This window comes from Neolamprologus brichardi, chromosome 16 (genome assembly GCF_056152115.1).
Source record: "Neolamprologus brichardi isolate AB-2024 chromosome 16, ASM5615211v1, whole genome shotgun sequence".
NCBI classification, from domain to species: domain Eukaryota; kingdom Metazoa; phylum Chordata; class Actinopteri; order Cichliformes; family Cichlidae; genus Neolamprologus; species Neolamprologus brichardi.
In genome coordinates this window covers 2,370,363-2,395,422 of record NC_142119.1, presented here as the reverse complement: position 1 = coordinate 2,395,422, position 25,060 = coordinate 2,370,363, and the positions used below count along the sequence as shown (strand labels likewise).

The following is a 25,060-nucleotide window of genomic DNA, read 5'->3' as shown; positions in this document are numbered from 1 at the left end:
ACGTCTACAATTCTGCATGAGTGATATGACAAAGAAAGCTGCTCTTCTCACATCTCTTCATAACAAATAACAGTATCATGGCTACCAGTAGCAGTTCTGAGGATGAATCATCTTCCAGAGGTGACTCATTTAATTGCACAAATGTCTCCTCGTAAAATGAGCACCGAGCTCTCGTCAATGAAACCTTTAATTACTGCATTTGTCTGTGAGATGAACTAACCAGAAATGGAGTGTGGCATCAGGTCGCTTTCAGGTTCAGGAACCAGGTCGACGGAGCTTTCCTCTGACCGATCGCTGTTGGTGATGGTCCTCCTGATGCTCTGATATCTGTCATCAAACAGTCACTTTAGCTTTTCAGTTGCTCCCCAAAGGAAGCAAAGACGATGAAGCATTCATAAGCTGTCGTCTTCTGAAAGTGTGAGAACTACCTGTTCACAGGTAAATTAGCTCAAAAACAGGCAGATTATAAAAAACAAAAACAAAGAGATATCTGCAGGTCTCACCAACATACACAGATCGGTCTCGGAGAACACTGTTCTATTTAGAACCCACTTTCTATTTAATGATAGGAACCCTTGGCTTAATCAAGGATTTGCACCACTTCACACCACTGGACACTTCCGGATGCTTCAGGTTACCTGTTATCTGTTACCTCAAAGCTAAAAAGACCAAAACAGTGGACCATCTGGAAAATATTTCTCCCATTAAGAAAATATGTTTCTGAAAACATCTGGAAGTCTTTTACTTTAGATCAACAACAAGTGATTAAAAACGTCTGTGGGAGTTTCTAGAGACAGAAATCTGAGGCTTGGTCACCCATTAAACATCTACAAAGGTGTTCAAGGAGCTTTCAGGCCTCGGTTCAGTAGTTGACAGTGTCACATGTCAATCAGTGGCATCCTGTACTCTTACTCATCATTACTTCTATCACTCACCGCAATTTAAGAAGAGGTTAACTCAGGACCCGCCCACTTTTGCATCTGTGTGCCATTGACTTTTTGTGTTATCTGCATTAGACGTTAATTTCTTAAACTTGGGGGGTAAACTGATTTCTTTAACGTTATCTAGATCCCGGTCTTCCAAAAGCTCCCAGTCCTCGGAGAAAGTTCATGATTTCTCCCCTCAAAGCCCACCTGCGGTTCAGCTGCTCCATCTGCTGAATGGAGTTGGAGCGGGTCAGGCCCTGTGGGGCAGGAGGTCCGGTGGGCCGCTGCCACGTGGTGGTCCTGTTGACGTGGTCCACAAAGAAAATCCTCCCATGGCTGTCGATCCGGGCCTCCCAGTCTGAGAGGCAGTTAAAAAGGGATATAAAGCAGGTGTTTAATGGTTTGAAGACATGTAACTGTTGACAGTAACACACTTCAGGAATGTCATTTTTAATCTGAAATGAGGAAAATGGATACATGTGTGTTTACGTCGGGAATCCATGATGTCATTCTGTGGCTGATTTGGGGTTTCAAAGTGTTTGTCAGGCTGACTCAGCGCAACGCATGTGAACAACAGATGTGGACGCGTGAATAGAAACACACACTGCCGCACACTGAACAGTACAGGGCATGCAGACACACACACACTCACTGGGAGGCAGAGGCTCGTCCACACGTTGGTATCGGTGGATGTCGTGACGCACAGAAGGAAGTGAACGCACAGGATGTCCATTAACGTGAGCACCTGAGCACAGGAAACACACACAGGGAACTTTGTTTTAACTCGGGATGAAAATGTCGTGGGTTGTAATGTCCAACAAAAACTGTGGTGACCGACTTTTGGAGATTTGTGTAAACGGGACTACCTTCCTCTCCTTCTGTTTCTGTGGTAACTTGTTCTGAATCTGCAGACCCCGCCTCCTCAGATGGCTTTGCCTCGCCTTCCTGTTGTTCAGCCACGCCCCCTGCAGCCTGCAGACTCAGCCTCCTCACGCTGATCTCCTCCACCTCCTGTTGCTCGCTAGTTGGTGGCGGCGGCGATGCTTCAGCTTCAGCAGCGGCACCTTGCCCGCCCCCTTCACCATCTACAGCCTGATTGGTCGGCGGGGCGGCAGAGTCTATGTCTCCCCCTGGATCTATGGCGGTCTCTGCTCCCTCCTCTGCTTCCTAGAAAATATAAGCGTTTAAAGAGATGGCAAAATAATCACAAAATCATTCAGTCACATATATACAGATATGAAAGGCGTCCATAGCTCACGGCATGAGGCAGAGCTGGCTCCGTAACCAGGGCAACAAAAGTTTGACTCCATGCAAATATGTGTTAGTGCGTAGGTGTTGCATCTCAAAAAGAAACAATCATGGAAGATTTGTGATAAAAATTCAGTGGAAAATGGAAACAGATCACTGGTTCCCACTCACAGTCTGCTCCCAGAACATCTCTATAAGGGACAAAACAAGACAGACAAAAAGACCTCCATGAGCCTGTGTACAGCATTAGCCCACCACACGACAGTGAAAGCAGGGTGGCAGGGGTGCATTAGATCTCTGTGTCCTTTAATAAAAGAACCAGAACCACAAGATCCTGCTGTTCTGTTTGAGCACTGCGAGAAAACTAACGGCACTTGGGCTGCACATTAAAAATGAAACAAATGGAGAAACTCTTCTTCAGAGGATTTAACCACAGTGGCATATTTTCATATCTGACATATATGTTCATATTCTGATGTGCTTTGGCTAAGCCTCAATGATCGAGGTGTGGCTCTGACCGAGAAGCCGAGAACACTGCACGTCAAAGATGGGGCCAGCACATGCTGCTTATCTTCGTTTTTTTATTCTGAATGAGACTGAATTTACAAAATAAATATCATGTTGTATTCAGTAAGATGTGAAGCTAGAGACTGGGACCGTGAACTCTTTAAGAAAGTGTTTGCTGTGGTTATAGTGCAAGCCAGCCAAAGGATCATCTTCCCATACGCTTCTTTTTAAAGCAGAGGTGTCGCCCCCTGCTGGGGGACAAAGGCACTTCCTTGCTTAATTTTTCAGACACTCAGTGAACTTTACTTAGTAATTAATTAAATGTGCAGCAGACTTTCCACACTTACCAGCTGTCTACTCTAAAAGTGTGGGAGTGTTAAAAACTGCAGTTCCTTGAATGGCCACTGGAGGCTGGCTCCAAATGTGACTCAGTCCTTATAGACTGCTGTGTTAAAATGTCAAATTTTACAGCAGAAATAAACACATTTAACTAGAATCTAAATTTAGAGTTTAATTACAAGAGGACTGTGCTTTTAGTAAGTAAATTCGAGCAGTAGTTTTCTTAGATGCACTAGCAGATATGTCCATCAGTGTGCCATATCCATCCAGTATATGGAAGCAGGACGCAAACCAAGCTTACTGGGGTTTTATCTGGATATGGACACTCAATGACCACAAATATAACAGGACATGGCAAAAAAGTCTACACTTCCAATTGCAATTTAGATCATAAAGTCATCAGCAGTGTGAAAAGCTGAGTAAGTTTCTCATATACTTTTAGCTAGCAAGTGAACTTCTTTTGCTCCCTGATGGCAGATTTAGGCAGTGACACTGTGTTTGTATGTGAAGTGCATCTAAATTCAACAAATACTTCTGGTGGTTGGAAAGAATAACTTTTTGTGTTTTAATGTTTTTGCAGGAATGGTGCAAACAAAGCAGTAAATTTTGCTCCCGTGAACGCACCACAGCAGTGGTCAGTGTGACTGGACAGCTGTCTGAAGATGAGAAGACCGTCTGAGGGGCTGTTGCCATTGAGCAGCTATCGATCTCTGATAAGGGCTCCTCGCCAGCCATCCTTCCTTGCTCAGGAGCGTCTCCACCTTCTGGCAAAGCATCATGGGACGCAGCCTCTGTGAATGGAACCTCTTCCACTTCAAGGAAAACATCCTGCTCCAAAACATCCTCTAAGTCCATGCCAGCAACGGCCTCTGCGGCCGCCTGGGCCTCGGGGGCCGTGTCTTCTGCCTTAGCACCTCCACCCACTGGCCCCGCCTCCAACACAGACCCCACCGGTCGCTCAGGCTCCTGCTGCCCCTCAGTGTCGTCTTCATCAGTACCACGGGCATCAGGAGGCTCTCCGTTCATTAGCAGCGGCGACAGGGGTACCGGAGTGATGTCATTGGCTCCGGATCTTTCTTCATCTTCGTCTGAATCGATATGCAGCATGGCGCTCAACCTTGTGTGTGTCGGGAAACTAGAGCGCAGTTTAGGTGAGGCGGCACCCAGAGGTCGTTCACCAGGTCCTTTAGGGGCCTCAATAGCATCCAGACTCTCACTGAATGACCCCTGGAGCATTTCATGACCTGCAACGCTTTCAGTATCCATAAATCTGCCCTCTGCTCCGATGAAAGGCAGCTCCTTTTCCAGACAGGCTGCGGTAGCGCCTTCCCCCGTGCCCTGGGAGCCCTGGGACCCCGTAGGAGAGGGGCCTGCTGAGACCAAGCTTGGAAGGTGATGAGGCAGGTCTTCATCATCAGAAGGAGTCCCTGGAGTTCCATTCAAGGATGAAACACCGATGATGGAGTCAGGGGAGGCACCTACAGCCAGGAGAACATGTTAGTGAAAACAAATTCCAAGAAAATGTGAAGTCATGAATATTTAACCACAGCTGAGAGGCAAACTTACCATCCGGTCCTGTCGAGGTGAGCTCAACTTTGAACTGCAGCTGTCCACTAACGTGCTCAGTGGGCAAGCGTCGACACAGAGAGAAACTGACGGGCTGGACTCTGCACAGTTAAAGAAGCAAAAAAAGGGAGACCTGTGTGTCTTTTACACTGCACACACAGATAAAGTACACATGAAGGTCTGTTTATGTGTGCGTGACTCTATGAGTGAGCTCCTACTCGCCTGTGTCTTCACATTTTCCACCTACCCAGGTATTTTTTCAATGAGCCGCTGCACAGGGATCGTAAGCTGGCCAAGGAAGCGCTTGATGATCGGTCGGCTCTTGGCAAACTTGTCCTTCACTTCAATGTAGAGGATGTCCGTCATCAGGGCCACAAATGTGTATTTCTGCAGAGAGGCAAAAGCACCGATGTGCAAAAAAAGAAAGAGGGAAACACATCATGAGTTCGATGGTAGTATTTCAAAAAGACAGTCTTACTGGAGATTATGGGGTGCAAACAGAAAACTCAAGGCGCTTTATCTTTAGGTTAGCCAAAAGCCAAAAACAGACCAACATCTGTCTGTATTAAATACCAATCCTGGATGCCAGTCTATCAAAACCTGTGGCACGATATAGTCCCCTGTTTTAATAGAAATGCATTTAATTAACAGTAGTGCAAAGTAACATTCAAAAAAAGCTTGAAAAAGTTTCAACGACGTCACCTCTCCATGCCAGACGGGGTTGGTGGTGTTAGCGATGATAGCTGATCGGCGTTCCTGCCCGTGATGGCTGAAGACGGGGAACACGCTCCTCTTCCCTGGGTGGATTGACATCTTCAGGTACGGATCAGGATTAAAAAACATCCCCTTCTTCAGGCCAGTAGCACGCAGGTCTGCAACAAAACAGATGACGAGAGAGACAAATATCAAAGCAAAGGATTGAAGTTCTCGCTCCTTTGCTTGTGCACGGCTTGACCTGCAGATGCATCATGGCTAACAAAGGCGAGTGGTTTGGGTAAGTGAGGTGGACGTCCCATTCTTTTAAACCAATTAAACTGAACCTGATATCATCACTGGGAAACTGATAAAAACTTCAGAGTCTCTCTGGTGGGGAAAAAAACCCTTCAATACCAAGGCCTCTGTGTTTACTCGAGTTTACTCTAGTGTTTCCCAAAGGGACTGTAAGACACAGATGAAGATAAGATGGATCACTCGGTTAAAATCCAAGCATCTGTTCTGGGATTTATGGTGTGGCTCTTCCAGATTTGGAAAGATTTGCAAAGAGGCATTTAGCAAAACTGCTAAACTCACCCGTCAAAGTGAAGCTGATCAGTTTACGAGGATGTTCGACTCCAACCTGCTCAGCCAGCCCTTCCACCTGAGATAGAAGAGACAACGTCACACTTTAGATGCTATAAAACACATGGAGCACATATTTTCCAAGGACCACACACACACACACGTTTGTCCTACTGAATTCACAGGAATTTAAATCATAACTGTGGACACGACTTTGAAGGTTGAGGGAATAAATTAGAACTGAACGCAGACAGCAGTGCATCAGCGAGGAGCCAAATCTCAGCATTTATGTGGGATTGATTACGGTCACAGACGACTCAATATTGAGTCATCAATTAACTGAAAAGTATGAAACATGCCATATAAACCACCGTGAGGCTCCATTATTGAGAGTGATAAATAACAGGATTTCTTAAGGCAGACTGTGAGCCAATGAAGGCAGTTCATTGTTTGATAGCTCAATGTGCAGAAACGTGAAATAAATGGCTTCAAAATCAGTCCTGCATACTGAAATATCCAAAAACCACCCACATCTGCTATTTTCAGAAACTGGAGAAGGTCCACGACTCCTGAGTTAAAGCTGATCTTCCTTTCAAAGAAGCACTTCCAGGCTTGCTGCTTGCTTTAGATCATATCCTGGAAGTCCATTCTGACCACTTCCACCTGAGCATCTGGGATTCTCTCCTGGTGTGTCACAACCATGAGTCTTCATCTCAGATTTTATTTTAGAAACAGGAAGTGACAAAGAACCACGCCTGGTAAAGAAGGGTAGGTTTCCATTACTGCTGTCAAAAAACTCTCACAGACAATTTCCCACTGACTCAACTTTCATGTCTCCGACTCAGCGATCAAATGGTAGTTTGAGCTTGGGAATCCACAATGTCCAAGCGGAAACATGGTACATCCGGTCAGGAAGGCCGTGGGAACACCATTCAGAGCTGTTAGAGAGGAGTCCTGCTGCAAAATCTTCCTGTAAAGATCTCAACTTTGCGCCGCAGCTTTGTCAGAAATTCAAGAGTTCACGTTTAATACAGAGGACGAAATTCAGCACACACAAGTACAACTACCAAGAACGGGAATCCCAGGAAAGCATCCACAAATAACAGAAACAGCTGGATGCAGTCCAGAGGTGTTAAAGGATATGAACTTGAAGGGGACATTAATGAGATTTAAGTCTGGTTTGTTTTGTTGTTTTATCGTTGGAGCTATTACAATCACGATAATCATAACCAGCTATTCCCATCATATTCCAGACTTCACATGTATAAATCTCAGAGTGATTGATCAGTGCGATCCCTCCCTCACACACCAGGACTGCTGGGTTCTTCACAGTGATGCACGGGGTCGTGGCTCTCAGGGCTCCGCTCACTCCGTGGTAGTACTTGAAACAGATCTTTGTCTCAGCTGCAGAGGAAGCAGAAAAGAGTTACAGCCCTTTAAAAACATCACATAGAAAAATCTTTAAAGCTCAGCTGCACCTGGAGGTTCATTCTAAATGTTCTCCTCTGATTTGGAGGTAATTTTTACACTCAGTGACGTCTAAATCATCACTGTCGACCATTTAGATCATTTTAAATATTTTATAGCAAGAACTGCGAGAAGTGCAGAGATACTTTTCAATAACCAACTTACGCTCCATAAAGTAGGGCCCGGGCTCGAGCCTCCACACGATCTGACCCTTCTGGGTGCCATTCACCCCTCTGTTCTTACAGTCCCACACGTTGGATGGACTGGTTTCATCTGCAGGAGGGTAAATGTGTTAGTTCACTCTTGCTTTAGACACATCCGGCTCTTGCAGCGTTTATTTTTAGACCAAAGAATGTGAGTTAAATCAAACAGCATGCTCTGCATTGTGCCGCTGCAGTGCAAAACTGTTCTGCCTTTCAGCGTGTTTAGTCTGCGGACTCTGTCTTCCAAAACACAAGTTTGCCTTTAATCAGTGAAATCCATTCCCAAAATAGCCTCCCTGTAACCTCCAAACAGAAGGACAAACTCCAAACTTCCTCTGAGTTAAAAACGGGGAGGGGGAATTCCGCTGTACGTAGCACTTTTGCGCACAGATTAATGAAGCACCAACCTCAGCTGACTGGTGGAAGTGTGTGTGTGAGCATGCCAGTGTGTCTGAAGGGGAGGCGAGGAGGGGAGGGCAGGTAGCTTATCATTGAATGTCTGCTTAGTCAAGGAAAGTGGTGTCTCCTCTGGGGTATAAGACCCCGGAGAAGGTAATGAAGTCCTGGCGGCCTTATGATTGATATAAAGTGACCTGACGCCCCACCAGGCACCGGCAGTTTGCACCGTCTCCTCCTCCCATACAGTTTTCCCAACAAGGAAGGAAATGTCTGGAAAATGTAATCAGCTTATCCAGATGGGTTAAGTCTTAGAGGTCAACAGAAATTAAACTGATCGCCTGGTAAACAAGTTAAAACCATCACGAAGTCGAGTCCTTTATAGGAGTAATTTCACGCCGTCCAGAATTTACTGCCGTCTGTTGTGCGGCAGGTTTGTCTGACCTTTCCAAAACCAAAGGCGCCCATTGTTTTCTGAAGCTCATTATCCATCACTAACACAGTCCATCATGCTGATGAACAGCTCGCAGAGTTGGAGTTTTCCCTCAACGTCACTTTGTAATTATCTGGGGTAAAGAGACAACGTTCATTATTTGCTTCAGTGAACAATGAAAAGGCAAATTTATGACCGTGGCAGAGATCCCCGTGTTTAATGTGGTCAGAATATTTTTCAAAAACTATGTTAGAAACAAAAATTTAACTTGAGTTGGAAACTGGGTTCACCATGACGCAGAAGAGACTCGTGCATACATCTGACCCTGATTAATGTCCTCGCAGCCCCTCATTAGGAAATTTAACGCCTAAACCACGGGGGCGCCAATTTGGAGTATTATATCTGTGCACCCAGATGAAGGCAACATTCGGGCTTATTATGAGCTGCCGTGCAGCAAGTTAACATTATCATTAGGCAGTAATTTCACGCTAACTTTGCTCCAAAAGGGCATTTGACTGCTGTGTCCTGAGCAAAATTTGGCTTATGAGGTAAAATATTCTGTATATTTGCACAGATTCTAGCCTGCTGTGTCTTAAAAGACGTGCAAGAGTGGGATACTTTTTAATGGTTACCTGTGTGTGCACCTGATGTGTGTGCTGGATCACGGTGCAATTTTGGATGTTTATACTTACAGCTTATTATTAGGCCCACACACACACACATCAGCAACCCACAACTTCAAGCTTTGCTTCTGTGCACTTTTTAATATTTGTGCTAAATACCTCAGCACCATTAGAAATACTCCATTTCCCATAAGCCCCATATCAGCCATGTGTGCACAGCCAATAAAAACAGCTTGAAAGAGGGGGTTAAAAAGCTGAGATCACAGCAGTGTGTAAACACTCATGGTGGACGGTACACCACACTTAGATTTTTCAGACATAAAAAAATAAGAATAAGAATCTGCTTTCAATCACAGAGCAGCAGATCTCTTTTGGATCTTTACTACGTGATCAAAACAGAGTGGACTGATCACCGGTGTGCTGGTTTCACACTCTGATTCCTGTATTAGCTTTCACCATCGTGGACAGATCTGCGTGAGCCCGATAGCCCCCTTCAGCACTCAGGTCGACGGATTTCCTCCCTGTCAGATTCCTGTCTCTAAGCAGGATTAGCGGACATTATTGGAGACCACCCTGCTCGTGCGTGCTTTGTGATGGTGTGTGTGTTATCGTACACCGAGGCAGAGCTGTGACACGTTGACTCAGCCTCCAGGCCCGGTGTAAAGTCTCAACAGCTAATGTTTCAGTATTGACTCGCTGCTGGAAGCTCCTGCACGAGACTCTGCACCAAGCTATCGACAGATTTCGACAACAAAACATCAGGATCAGCCGAAAAGCTTCGAGGACACGCAGGGTCAAGTCAGCTCTGAATGACGGCGAGCTGCCAAAGAGTTCAGCAAAACAGATTCAGGGGTAAAAATACATGTAAAAGTTAAAGTGACTGAGAAAAACAATCAGCTGGCGCGTTTTTGTGCTGCTGATTCTGATCACATACGTGGGCAGTGGGAAAAAATTTATGGAGGCCAATAAAGAAAACACATTTTCTTAACCATAAGTCAAAATTTTAGTTTATTATCTCAAACTTTAGAGCTAGTTATCGACCTATCGAAACATCCATAGCAATCAAACTGCAGATTTGAGTGTTATAGTCTAATTTAGTTTCCTTTCAGTGGTATCTTAGTTTTTTATACTTTTGCCAAATTCTTAAATATAAAGACAACAATTTGAACAGCTAAACTAACTCTGGATCTAATTCTGAGTTTCTAGGCCCTGTGTTTGCTAAATCCAGCATACCCTGAAAGCTGAGGACTCTTTCTGCAGAAAAACATCTGAGGCGAGTGGGATCTGTAACAGCCAACCACATTAATATGTGACACCCACGTTGATAGCCTTTACCTTTATGGACTGTCAGAGTTACAGAGTCACTAGCAATGGATTTGACATATATTGACATGTAATGCCACCACCTCTTCTATCCACCCTTCCAGGTCTATATTGGGTATTAGCAGTACTTTTAACAATGGAAAGCAGAAAGCCAGGCTTGTTTTACTTTTACAATCAAAGGGAGTAGATTGTCTGATGAGCCATCGGGGCTGGCATCACCTAAAAACAGCTACAAAGATGAGAACAGTGGATAAACAGGTCTGCTACCCCTTGCGTTAACACCAGTGTTGAGCTTATTAATATGCAAAACTTAAGTTCAGTTTAGGCTGCAATGACAGTGCCCTGACAGCCTTCCAATCAGTGGACCTGCTCTACTGTCTGAGCACATACACCTCGCCTCTGCAAAAATATCAGCATTATAACAGCATCAACACTGATCTGAGAGATAAGCTGTCCCAGACGTGTGTCATTTTCAGGTCACTCCACATAAGACTGATTAAATCTGAGAAAAGCTCCCATCTGACCCCCTCAGAATCAGCTGATTGCTTTTCTACAGTAACTTTAGGATATTTAATGAAACCAAGCAAAATTCTGTGCTCACGCTAAGTGTAAGTTTTTAGAGTTACAGAAATGTAATCTTTTTTTTTTCACTCTATGTCGTAAGTATAGGAGATAAGTCCACATGGCATTTTCAATTTATGATCCGTTTTACACACACAACAGAATTCACAATCTGAAGCCAAATGCGTTTTTTCCGCACATTTTTTATTTATAAGCAGTTCTGAGCATCAGCATTTTGTGATCTATCATAGTTTGAATAAAATGCACCAGTTTAATGTCTCTGATGAGCAGAAAAAATCACTGGTAGCCTGGATGATTGATCGGTTTTCTCATAATTTACTGGAGAAAACTTTAAAAAGTGCATTTTGTCTAAATTTTCAAGGCTTGTATCACTGTGTTGGATAGGCGGTAGGGCTGTGCGATATGACCAAAATCTCATCTCCCGATATAAGAATTCTATCGTCCGATAACAATATAAATCTCAAAAATGTAACATTTTCTGTAAATTCTGTGAATCTCGGGCAGCTCGTCTTGTGTGAAGTGTTTCCAGTTGCGCGTCGTGTAGCTGGAGTCGAGTGTTTTAACCGATGCATGAAACGATACATTTTTAGACAGAAGTTGTAACAGCCGCCGTTTTCTTTGTGAGTATTTATTACACGGCATGCTGCGGGGAAAAGCCTGTTCTAACGTTTGAGTCTAAGGTTTCTTTTTTAGCACCTGGCGTCTTTTTTACTTCTCATCCGTAAATAATCTGCTCTTTCACGTGATTCAGTTTATTTTGAAAAGTCTCAACAGGATCTTGAGCTTTATTGTGAAAGGTTTATGTGGAACATAAACAAGCGGACACGCGATGCTGTTACCGTCGTTGTTGCTAACGACAACGCATAAAACAGGCGCTTGTCTGTCCGTAGTGTGGTTATATTAACTTTAAGAAATTAATGTAGCCGCTACAGTGACCATCAAAACCATGAAAAAATATTGCCGTAAACAGTTTATTTTGCGAAACGTTATCTATCGATATATATCGTTATATGAACAGCCCTAATAGGCGGCTTTATTAAAACAGCTTTTTTTACCTACGTTTAGATACCAGGATCATCGCCTTGCTGCAATTCCTTCTGAATCCAATAATTTTCTAATGTAGCCATATTGCAATGCTTCTTAATGTGGCTGTGAAATGGAGACACAGCGCTGGCGTTCACACGTTTTGCATAATAATTTGGACAGTTTTTTAAATCACCGAAAGTTCTGGATCATAGAGGATCTGGGGAATCAGTAGCTTTTACAGTAAAAAACTGAAATTTTGCACTGATTCATCAAAAATGCTGACGTACCATACAAACCACATCAGCTGACTCTGGGGGGGGGGGCTGGGAGGCACTGACTTGAGATTTGACACAAATTAAAGTTCCTTTACTTGCCATTGCATCATCTTACCGATGTGGTACAGCCCGATCCAGTCTGTAGCATCCACTTCCTCCTTTATGTCCCAGGATATGACGAGGTTCTGGCCACGGTTCAGCGTGTACTCCAGAGTGGACGCCGTCAACGAGGACCGGCTCTGGGATGTCACCAGGTCAGTGTCGCTGTTTGCCCGCGGAAGCCCGATGGGGCTGCTCACCACGGACACGGTATCTACAGCCGCCCCGCCCCTCTCCGCCAGAGTCCGCAGGTTCTCCGGGCTGAGGGTGTGCCGGAGATGCGGGCTGCGCCTTCGTGGGGCCGACAGGTGTTCGCGGCCCCCAACGGACAGGTTGGGTGGATTGTGGGAACGGGTCCTGGGCGGCAGGACCGCTGTGGCGAGGGAAGGACGCATGTTGGCAACAAGTGAAAGCAGTTAATTAGTAGAGCCGAGAAGTAGAGGCAGAGATGAGCTTCTTATTGAGCCGGACGGTCACCAAAGCGATGACACGTTTCTGATTTATCTGCCTCTTGTCTAGAAGTGATGTGTGGGTTCCTGATCCACAAAGCTGTCCAGTTTCATCCGTTTTCGTCCCTTAATGAAGCCAAACAGTCAACTCATTAGTTCATGTTATCCAGTGGCATTAAGAACCTGAGGATGGAGAAAGAAAAGAAAGACAGACAAAACTCAGTGAGCTACAAAACTGCTCCGGCACAACAAAAGCAGTGATTGCACGGCGCGAACTGCAATCAACAAATGGCTGAACAAACATCCGTCACCGGAGCGGCTGTTTGCTGTCAAAGAAGCCATCACAGACACAAGTAACCCGGCACCGCCACGTGGTCCATCCTTCCTTTTCCAACATCACCATTCCAACACTTTTACTTTTAGAGCTCATTTTGTTTTCTTTCATTAATTGAATGCACTATTTACTTCTTTGAATGATGAACGATGTGTACCGTGTGTTCGCTCTCTCTGCTAGAAACACTCAGCCCACATGAGGAGAAGAACAGGCTGAAATGATCTCATTTGGAATGCATTATCTCTACGAGACCGCTGGAAAAGAAACACACACACACACTCGTGTCTGCAACAAGGTTTCAGTCAGTGTAGGCTGCCTCAGTAAAAGAAAGGAGAGAGGCGACAAGCAGCTGTATCTGCCTCCCAGGAAGCTCTTCAATCAGCAGATGCCAGTTTGGGAAGTGTCTTGGGAGTGCTGTCAGAGTCTCAACCACAGCCATTTTGTTTTTAAAGAAAGGATGCCATGTGACTTCAGAGTCTAGCCAGGGGGAGGCTGGTTTCAGTTAGACTGAGGAGCATTAGCGGTAAATGTGTGTGTGTTTCTTTTCTTAAGGGTAGAAAAGGTTTGGTAATATTTAGCTAACGCATGCCTGGTGCAGTCACTGGAAAATAATGTGGGCTGCAGTCTCAGCTAAGCCTGATATCTGTGGTATTTGAAGTATGCCTCGATAAGCGAGCCGCTGGTAACATTTTAAAACTGTCAGCTCGTCTGCAGACCTCAAAGTGGGTTGTCAGACTAATGGTATTCAAAAAAACAAAACAAGAATCACTAGATGGTCTGAGCTTCATTTTATCTTATGATAAGTCACTGCAGCCTGTTAGGGTTACAGGTAGGACGTCTCTTATTTGGGACACTCAAACAAAAACTATGTCTATGAGATTTAATTTGAAAGGTAACACCTTTTGGCTTAAAATCAAAACCTAACACCAGCTGCAGAAAGGATGCGGGTGACCTGGTGGAGGTCAAAGAAATGAAACCGAGTCTCCAGAAGTAACTTAATCTGCCAACCAGGTCTAAAACTCACTGCTTGCTCTTTAATCTGGACCAAAAAAATAAAAATGACTGTAAAGAACTATGGAGAAAAATAAATAAATAAATGACTTAGTAAATAATTATGCCATTAAATGCACCCCAAAATTTAAATAAATGTAGGCTACTATTCTATAGTTTGTAAAAAAAAATAGATAGATAGATACATTGACATTTCAGTTCTTTACCTTTGCAGTCTTAACTTCCACCCAAATGTACATGCATATTATTGGATAATCACCACGCTTTTATTCTGAAAGTTTGGCTAATGCCTAATAATAACTAGCTTGAAACGGTCCTATCTAACATTTTCCCTACTGGTTAGTTCGCTGACCAGGCTGCCCTTATGGTGGTCCATGCAGCTGCTTGCACGGCTCCATCGTCTTCACTCTAACCTGAACCTCACCTAAGCTACCTGCTGGAGTCCAGCACACTGAAGCTGGAACTCATCTGAGTTACGTATATGTCACAAAGTTCATGGCATAAATTAAAGTACAAACAGCACTATCTAATTCTATGTTGCACTTATTTCACAGTGCACATGGATGCGTTCACATGTATGAGTAACACCCCTCACCTGAAACACAAATCATATCTGTGGTAAAAACTAGAGGTGGGCGGATCGATCCAAATATCTGCTCTCCCCTATATAAAGCTCCTGATATAGGCTAAAAGTTTTGGTATCATGTTCCATTTGGCACTGTGAAATCAGCTTTGCTCCATGTCACTATGTCAGTGATTTAAAATGACTTTTAATAAAACAGTTTATCTTTAAGCACTGGGACAATCATTTTGTTTTAGTGTATCGAGAATCACGTAATTCTACTTGTATTTGGGTATTGTGACATTCCTAAATATTATGTAATTGTTTGTTACACTGTTTAGTTAACTATGAAGTCAACAGTAATAGTAAAGTTATTTTATTTTTGTATTTATTGATATATTTTAGTTTATAAGTTTATTTGTAATCTTGGCAGTTTTGGTCCTCCATATAGGAGCACAGAAAAAGGGTGTTTAGTTTTTTTGCCATCCCAATTATGTTGAAATATTCCTCAAATATTGATTTTAGTGTGTTTTTTCCAGCCATACGCTCTCTCCTTTCCTTCGTCTACTTCCATCTTTCTTTGTTGACTAAAAGAATCAAATTGAAAGTGACAATGAGTCAGTTTATACCCACTTCACAGTGGGTATAAACCTCACACAGCTGCTATTATAAATGCTTCCTCTTATCAGTAATACCATCTTCCTTTCTGTCTTTCACTACATTCTCATTAGTGTTTCATTTCCACTCAAAGACCATGAGGTAAGCTGAAACTCTTGACCATGCAAAGCAGGGAATCAATCTGAAGGTGATTCATGCGTGTCTCTGAAATATCCCGGGCTTGATGCTGAAATAAGATCTGTTGCATTTGTCATGAGGAAAGCCTGGACGTCCCTGACTCAACGAGATTACCGAGCCCAGACCCCGTACAGGGATTTATGGCAGAATAAAACCTTCATCACAGATGCAGGAATACGTAAATCCAGCTCACGTGCTCACATGGCCAAAGTCATATAGCACCAGCAGGGGAGAGAGGTAACATTCATAAGCAAGCAGAGGCATCTTCAGTTAAAAAATAAATAGATGTGAAGCTGCTTGGTGGTTATGTAAGCGCTCCTGTGGTCCAATCGACCCCCTCCTGCAGTTCTTGCCAGGCATTGTCTAACCCCAATGTGTAGCGGGAGACGCCGTGGCTGCTCACTAAAATAGAGAGGATGAGGAGTGCATGCAGCAGCTCCAAACAGCACAGAACAAACCATGACCTCAGGAGACAGCATTAAGTAATCTGGACTCATTCCAGTGCTTTTTTTCTTTGAAAAGACTCCTGCTTCCCATTAATCCCGAAGCCCAGCCCTGCACAGTTTGACTGGGATTAGCGATTGATTCTCAGGAAGGTGAATATAGATAAAGCCTTGCATGAGAACTCCAAAATCAAACATCTTTTCTCAGGGATGATAAATGTCTCAAATACCGTCATTTGAGCGCTGCTCTGTTATTAGGCACTGAATACTTTGTACAGTGCACCGCTGTGCGCTGAATACTAACAGCAGACACATCTGCAGCAGAGGAGGTGATGGAGTGTGCCAGACACTGCTGGATAGTTGTTTTCTCGCATCCTGTCAAAAACAGTTTCTTCAGAGAACGCTCCCAAAACCAGATGGCAGGTTTAGGTATTCAGGTATTCGTGGCAGGTCGTTTTTTTTTCAGTGTTGTTTGTGAAGCTGGAAAACTCCAGCGTCCCAAGTGACAGGCATGACTGACAGGCACCATGGAAGCATTATGGCTGTACATCTCCCTCTGCACAGCTCACAGTTCTCTCAACACAAGGCACATGCACCGCTCTACTGCACGCACACCACGAGTTTTCCCCTGGTTAAACAATTAATTAATTTGATCGAGTTTAGTTTAGTTAGATCTGGATTTACTTTTCTTCATCTCCAAAGCCTCATGTATCTTATTGTCACAACCCCAGTTCAAAAATATACCAGTGAGTCAGATCATTACACTTTCTTTGCCTTTCTTTCGTTTAATACTAAAAAGCATGCTTCTGCTGTCAAGACATACCTCCTCACTAACAGTTAAAAGCCTATAAAACTGAGCTTAATGGCAGTTTCCAACATGAATCGAGACTCTGACACCTTAAAAACAAAATCCACAAATGTCAATGTATTTTTTTTAAATAAAAGCCTTTTTTTAATGTCAGGCTGAACATTTTAGTCACTGCCATCTTGCTTTTTAAAAACAAGTGATATGCACCTGCCAATCATAAGTTAGGTCCAACCTTAAAGTATACCCTCAAATATTGTCTGTTTTACTTTAAATGGCATCATATTTTACTGAAAAAACATCATGTTGTTTTAAATAAGACTTAAAACTGGTGACTGAGACCATAAACTCATTAGCAAGACATTTATAGAGCTTAATAAAGAAAGTGAGAAGGAGGCTCATTTTCTCATAGACTCCCATACAATCTGCCTGCTTTCTGTAACCAGAGGAGTCGCCCCCTGCTGGCCATTAGAAATAATGCAGTTATAAGGGACTGGAAAAAAAAGTGGGCGCATCTTTTTTCTTCTCCTTTTCCAGAATTCTGAGAAAAAAGTCAGAATTCTGAGAAAAAAGTCAGAATTCTGAGATTAAAGTCAGAATTCTGAGATTCTGTACATACCTGCTATAAAACATGCTCTCATATAATTAAACTACATTCTCACAGGCATTCAGAAGCAAACCTCCAGAATAGATTAGCCAGTCATAAAAAATATGGGGTTCTACTCGTCAAGTCCGTGACATATTAAATTGTACAAAACCTTCTTACACAGTTAAAGTTGTAAAAGAGTCTATTGTAACCCCACTTTTGATCTTTTTCTGAGTTTAAAAAGGAGCTTTGGTTTCTAAATAAACCAAACAGCAAGTAAAAGAACAACTTAAATTCAAAAAGTGACACTACAGTAAGGGGAAAAGCTGGGGTTGAGCTCTATCTCTACCAAGATTTGCTGTTGCTTTAAACTCTGTTGTTTCACATTATCTCACGTAAGTTACACTGTCCTGCTGCAAATACCCTGCAACAAATGTGTATTAATCCTCCGCTGCAAATACTCCTAAGCAAACGCACCTCTACTCAGTGGGATTAACATTTTCTGAAATCGACAGTGACCATCTGTTACTGAGCAAATTACTAAACTTTTACTTGGCAGTAAGAAAAACACAGATGGATTTAAGGCCAATTCGTGGTCCCACATCTGCATTAACCTCTGGGCCTGAAGAATAAAGCTGCCGTTGAAGTGCAGTTCCTCTCATGGCCACTCGAGGCTGCTTAAACATGTTTAAATCCTGGTACAAAAACCAAAAAGTTTTGTTCTCTATAGGAAATGTACCCATCTGTAACAACTGTAGGGGTGTGATGTTGTTAAAAATCAAAATATTTATCATAATTTAAGTTTGCGTCACTTCAGCTCTGGACTGTGCTCCATGTCTGCTCCAGTGATTACTTAGCAGTAATCAGCAGGTACCAGCAGGTGTTCGTGTGATGAAGCCACACAAAAGGTGAACTTTGAACTTCTTTCATCTCACCTGATTATGGACACTTATTCTAAAAGGCTAATTGTGAGGCTTGTACATGCAAAAGTCTAAGATCCCTGCAAGGGTGTATGTGGATAGATGCTCTGCAGGATCAAAAATTAACCCTTTAAAGCCAGTCGGAGCGGGCACGCTCCGTTTTGTGTAACTTTTTTTAAATCCCGGTAGCTCTGCAACCACGTGAGCTAGCGCAATAATTTTTTTTGCATATGAAACCGGAGGAGTTGTACTTACATCTTATGCCATCAGCTTTTCCTCGGTCACGGTTTCCTTCCACATATAGCTTTGCAAAAACTGCATAAAAAGCACTTGCAGCAACAAAAACATAATATTCCAGAAACACGCTTTGCCGATCCGATCAGCTGTTCATAACACTTCCTACGTCCATCAGCGGGAACTATCGCATGTCCGCCATGACCTGCCCAAAACCGAAAGTGACGTCATTTTGCAGAAATGTAGTTTTTTACCATCAGGGCCTCATGAGCCTATACTGGTGTTTTTAAAAGTTATCTTTGACTTTATGACTTTCTGTGTCGTTTCTGGGATGCTTAGGACTCATATTGCACTGCTGGAAATAGTTTATTTTGATGCATATGCTGCTTTTTTGCAAATTTGCACTATAATATTTATTTTCTTTTTTCCTGCAGTGTATAAAAATTGGTATATTTCAAAAATAAAACTATGAAGACACTCAAAATAAATTTCCTGTGGTGGGAAACTATTTTGTGCAACTTTTTCGTATTTACAGTTTTGAGGGATAAGCCTCTTAAATTTCTCAAATTAGAAATATATGTTAAAAAAACAAAAACGATTTTCAATTTTTTGTAGTTTATTGCACTTTTTTGCAATTTATGTAATTACTATGCACTTAATGCAGACATATTATTACAATTTGGGCTATAACGGTTGTATTGATGTATATCAACTTGAAATGCTCCCAAAAATGGCTCCACAGCATGTAAAAATATAATATAAGCTCTGGCGGACTTGGTTCTGTGGTAGGTCTTAAAGGGTTAAGTCCTCCAGAGAACTGCACATTCAACTGTACTTGACTTACTTCTTCATGTTGTGCAGCTAAACCAACTATTTTCTTTTCCCCTCTAAAATGAATACAGTGATTTGAAAACACTTTTTTGGATAAACTGTGGACAACCACCCACTGATTTGTGAAGTCCTGCTGTGAAGCCTCGAGTTGAGCATTTTTATAGTATTTGTGAACGCTAATGGAGACCATAAATTACAAAATGAACATCACGCTGCTTTCAATAAGACTTGGAACTGGAAACTGAGACCATAAAACCATCAGAAGGTCATAAATTTTTGTTTTCGCAAACACAGGAGTCACCCTCTGCTGACTTCACTTTTCAGACCTGGAAGTGTCCGCATCTTTTATATACAGTCTATGCACAGCTGTTGCTTCATTTTATAAAAAAAATTTTACAACTGACAATCAAAAATGAAAACCTTTGCTGCTGCTTTTCTGATGTTTTCATGTGTGCAGGTATCTGAGTGTCTGTGTACTTGACACACAAGTGCAAGCAAGGCTTTTCTTTGGCTTGGACCTGAGGACACACACACGGAGCTCAAATAGGCGCCCGTAAGGAGCTCTGACCCAACATCATCTGTCGACCAATCATTTTCTCGTAGACAGATGCACCCGTTACACCTGCAGCTCCTCGTGCACATCACTTCGGGTTTTGTGATGGTCAAGTTTCACCAGTTTCATGATCTTCAGTGGTGAAAACAATTAACAGTGGAAAATATTCAGGTCATCAAACATTAAAACGAATCAATAATGAAAATAATCGCTGAATTCACCGCCTGCGTTTCACCACCTGGATACGTGCCGTGAGCTGTAGGTGCCATGATGTCAGTAAAGGGATTTCTCCACCTCTCACTCTCTGCCCCTCTGTTTCTCTGCCTGTGTGTGTGTGTGTGTGTGTGTGTGTGTGTGTGTGTGTGTGTGTGTGTGTGTGTGTGTGTGTGTGTGTGTGTGTGTGCCAGCTCCCCAAGGTGCCCGTTCTGTCAGGCTGTAAAGTGCTGCAGTCACCTCCACAGGGGCACAGAGGGGTCCCTCTGCTGACACACACACACACACACACACACACACACACACACACACACACACACACACACACACATGCACAGGAGCAAATCACACAACCAGCACAAAAAAACTAACTTTTACACACTAAAAGCACTTATTTCTATCCACAAGAAAGATGCAGCACCATAAAATATCCTCTCCCTGAGCTCCACGATGACCCTAAAGGTGGATGAAGACATGCTTTTGAGTGACTACAGCTCACACACTGCAGCGAGGCCAGGTTTAAAACTGGAAGATGCACCTTTGTGAGTCAGTCTGAGCAAACACGGATTTCAGTGCCGGTGTGTTCCCACTTCCCAGAAAAAGTGCAGCGCTGTCCCACTCGGGGTATGTTTCCCCTCTAAACACATCGCCCTGGGAGTAAACGTCCAGGATGAGTCACTCCTCGGGAGGTATCCCTCCATGTGACAGGCCTCGGGGAGTCAAAAATAGCATTTACGCTGGAAGGCTGATTGATATCTCCGAGTTTAAAATGCTTACTATAAATGGGAATGTGGGTTGTGTGTGGATGTGTAAAAACTGCAAACAGCTGCGCTCGAGGCATTTGTATTCTGCTCTCTTTATTTACTTTAACTCCTCATCTTCATTCACCGGTGACTGTGCAGACCATCATTACAAATTTATGCTGTGCAGCCAAGTGCTTAAAATTCGAGCACAAAACCTAAAGTTTCTTAGCGCATCAGGCTGAGACCCACAGAGGAATCTCATATTAACAGAGCAGCTATAGAAATGTGAATATCTGCAAAACCAACAATTATAATAACCAAAGGAGACAGCTGGCTATTCGCGGGTTAAGTTAATCATGGATTAATGATGACCTGCACATAAAGCAGTCAGCCGTTTCGTGACATCACTGCAGGGTGACACAGCCCTCTATCCCTCGCCCATTTTAACATCTGACGTATCGTCTCCTTCTATTTCTAACCATCTAAAAAAAGACTCAATAAGAGTGCTTAATGATAACAATAACCCAGCTCGTTCTCACCATACAGCTCCACTTCACTTTGTTACAAACCACAAAACTACACACCCTGCCTTAACGCTTAACTAATAGTTAAAGTTGTATAAAAGGTTAAATATCATTTGAACTGTTGCTATGATACTATTTGAAGATTTCATATCCAACTCGTTTTCATTCATACAGCACCAGAACCCCAGTGATTGGACGTTCCCCTGTGAGCAAGACTTAGGAGACTGTGGGGTGGAAGAACTCCCTCTTTAACATCAGGAGACCTCCAGTCTTTTACTGATCTATAATTTGTAGATATCCGTGCCGGCACATAACCCTGTCCAGTTTATAGATGCAGACTGATAACCAAGCTTGGTAGCATTAGCTGATACCTTAGCACTCCAACCCCTCGTCCAGATATGGTCAACTCTGGCTCCAAAAAAGACAAGGTGATGTCACAGTAGCCATTTTTAATATACGGTCTAAGATTGAGAGGTATAGAAGAAAAATGGCATGACCTCACTAAAGCGCATTTAAGATTTCAAAATAAACAGGAAGTGAGGTAGACAACAAAACAAAAAGCCATGTCACCTGTTTGTTATTCATGGTCTCTCTATGCTTTCCTTTTTTCTTTTCATCTTCCTCTCACATCCCCGGCATGTCACAGTACATGGCTGTCCCTTCATGATCCCAGCTCTGTTGTCAGTCTCTTCCTGTTAAAAGGAAGTTCTTCCTCCCTACAGTCACTAAGTGCTGCTAACAGGGAATTATCTGATTGTTGGGGTTTTCTCTCCAAACTGCAGCACATCTGCTTTATTTTTTCACCAATCATAATGTACTGTGTATCCAGTTCATATTAAAGTGGGAAAATCACACTTATCCCATATTAATATGCTTTCGAAGAACAATTACAACACACATGCATTTACTACAGTACTTTATTTAAGAGGTATATGTAGAACTGAAACAGCCAAAAAGATAGTTTATGCTGTTTTTCCACATCACTTTTACAAATTACTTTGTATATTGAGTCCTCAGTCAGTAGACCTACGTGCAGCTAACATTAAAGAGTCTGTAGGGTCTCAGTCAGGACAGATATCAGGACCAAACCTCCCCCCATAACCTCGTCAAATTCTGTCAAGTGGGGAAATTTTCTTTTCTTTGCAAGAGCCAAACAGAAATTCTGCATGTTCCAGTTCATCTCGGGTAACGCATCTGTTTCAAGTATCAGATTTTTGAGAAAGCTGAGCGTGCTTGCAGCTTTGCAGATTTCATCCAAACCCCTACCTTGAAAGCAGATCAAAGCATAAACAATTTATAATAAAGTTGTTCCCAAAGCGGAATTTAGCAAAGACACTGCAGGCTCCACGACAGCAAAACTCAATTAGGACCACAAATATGTTGAGATTACAGGGGGAACTATGGGGGGATTGGGGCTTGAATGGGACAGTATAACTCTGCTGTGGGGTTGTTTACCTACCTGATGGCTGAAAGTCAGAAAGGCTTTTTGCTAAGCTGTGATGTGAAGCTACATAATCAAAACTGCCTCTCATCATCACACAGGAAGCTGACCCAAAAAATAAACTAGTTTCTATCATAAAATTGTCACCGCTCACTTATCCCACAAACCAGTGATGGAAACACGAATTCAATGCACGAATGCAGCAAAACCAGTAAAACTGCAAATATCATGTTTGTGTTTATCACGTCGTTAAATGTGACTCATGTGATTCATCATTCATGTATTGTCCCACACTCTTCAACCACAATTTATTTCGTGGACTAGAAACACATTTCTAACCCTGACCCTTTCTGGAGCATTGGTGTTCAACACTGATCCACTAAACCCACTGCTGGTCGTCTACACTGTCAGACTCTGCAGGTGGGTGTAGCTAATGTGGTAGCCCCCACAAAATGGCACACCATGGCAGTGTACCAGTGTGACCAAATGACAAGAAAGTAAATGTGGGACAACAAGTATAAGAGTATAATTTACTAAACTAATTTTGAATCTTTGATGATGCAAATTAAAGGTTTGGAATTCCCTGAAATGCTGAATTTTGAATATCTGAGCCACTCAAAGAGTGCAGCAGTGCCTCAGTGTGTGGGACAGGGGGAGGAGGCATAAAAATCATGTACAGTCTTACATAAAGAGGTAAGCCTTGTGGCCCTACAGCATGCTGAGCTACATCCAGTGGTGACGGAGTTGTTGTGAGTGTGAGAAACAACAACTTTATCCTCTACGGATTAAACAGAAAAATTCAAATGTGCATGTAAAATTACATCAGGTAAATTAAACGTAGACTGAGTATTCAAGCCCACATGTTGCCACATAGCCCCGGTACCTTCTGCCTTAAATAAACAGGTGAGGACTTCATTAGTGCAGAGACACACGAGGGGATGTTTTTGCACTTTCATGGATTGTGATTCAGATCGATCCCGTCGGGCTGAGCTGAACCGCCGTGGACGTAAACAGGGAGCAGCACCCCCGAGACGCGGGGACGTGGAGGTAACCCCCGCTCACGGCGAACCGCGTCAGCAGAATCACGTTACATAACGGCTCGCATCCAACTTTAATCGTTTCAGTCCGCGCGCGCGCCGCTGGCGAGGCCGCGCGCGGCAGCAGGCCGCACTGGCGGAATGTGCAGGTGTCGCCGCGCGCTATTGGATTACTGTGGGAATTCCCTACGTCATTTTCCCCTTTCTGCGCGTCTGTGCAGAGACACGCGCGTGACACAGAAATCGATCGAACAGCAGCGCGGAGTCGGTGCTGCGGCGCTTCAGCGGCACCTTCATCATCGTCATCATCATCATCAACAGGCTCTCGTTGCCTGCTGGAAGCCACGAGCGCTTGCACGCGCCCCCCGCGCCTCGCGGAGCTGCTTACCTTTGGCGCAGAGGTGCGGGCTGCTCGGTGGGTTCCGTGCGCGAATATCACGGCTTAGTTCCGTGCGGTCCAAATGAGGCGAGACGGGCGGGGTGCCGCGCTACGGCCCCCCTCCCTGTGGGATCCGGGGCAGCTTCGGTTTCGGAGTCACGTACCGAGGCGGGTTCCCGGTGCAAAGCTGCGGCGCTGCAGAGGCTCCTCTTCGGAAGCAGCTTCCAGAGGTGTGCGCACGAACTCCGCCAGCTCCACCCTGCGCTCCGTCCGCACAGGTTTACGGATTACAGCTCCGGCATCACAGCCTCAGTGCCCCCCTCTCTGCATCGCAGTGCGCTGCAGTCTGAGCCGACGTCCTCCCAGCAGTCCCAGCAGATGCTCAAAACCTGACTGGGCTGAGCAGCTGCTGTCAGTCCAGGAAGGGACGAGAAAAGCGTAGCCTGCCGGAGGATGGTGTAACGGCAGGGTGTTTGCAGAGGAGCGACTTCTCCTCTTCAGGGCGCGGAGGGATTTCTTCAGAAGATCATCGAGCCTGAGATGTAGTTTTTTGACTGACGATAACGTACAGTATATACGCTGCATATTAATGTGGGAAAATGCCAGAGTGGGCGTGACTCTGGACACGTCCCACCGAGAGAGAGAGTGAGACTGCGCTTAGTGTTGTCTACCTGTCTACAGTTGCACCACAGACACACACAGTACTAAAGCACTATATTTAAAAACGTTTAAGCTCTATGGAGGACCAAGTCTGACAAAATCAAAGAATAATAAAAATGTAAAAATATATCACAAGATGACAAGTTCATGTTTCACGGGCCTCTAAAAACGTTTATAACAATTTTACTTACCCCCCCCGCAAAAAACAAACAAACATCTGTAGCAGTTATAAATAATAAATATTTGTCT

The 25,060-nt window shown here is 43.7% G+C and overlaps 1 protein-coding gene across 3 annotated transcripts in view; it reads right to left on the bottom strand.

Moving 5' to 3' along the window:
* Nucleotides 1-24,762, bottom strand: part of hecw2a (HECT, C2 and WW domain containing E3 ubiquitin protein ligase 2a) — a 47,239-nt gene extending 22,477 nt beyond the window's left edge. For 2 of the 3 annotated variants that reach the window (XM_087853159.1, XM_087853161.1), the window contains exons 1-13: nt 24,161-24,762; nt 12,308-12,923; nt 7,497-7,604; nt 7,174-7,268; nt 5,877-5,943; nt 5,289-5,458; nt 4,834-4,973; nt 4,587-4,687; nt 3,645-4,498; nt 1,793-2,093; nt 1,579-1,671; nt 1,134-1,284; nt 221-327 (exon numbers count right to left, since the gene is read on the bottom strand). In XM_087853159.1, coding sequence (XP_087709285.1) covers nt 221-327; nt 1,134-1,284; nt 1,579-1,671; nt 1,793-2,093; nt 3,645-4,498; nt 4,587-4,687; nt 4,834-4,973; nt 5,289-5,458; nt 5,877-5,943; nt 7,174-7,268; nt 7,497-7,604; nt 12,308-12,686 — 2,566 coding nt within the window. In that variant the 5' untranslated portion in view covers nt 12,687-12,923; nt 24,161-24,762. The remainder of the gene's footprint in view (nt 1-220; nt 328-1,133; nt 1,285-1,578; nt 1,672-1,792; nt 2,094-3,644; nt 4,499-4,586; nt 4,688-4,833; nt 4,974-5,288; nt 5,459-5,876; nt 5,944-7,173; nt 7,269-7,496; nt 7,605-12,307; nt 12,924-24,160) is intronic. The other variant, XM_087853160.1, reaches the window with a different exon arrangement.
* Between the last annotated feature and the right edge of the window lie 298 nt (nt 24,763-25,060).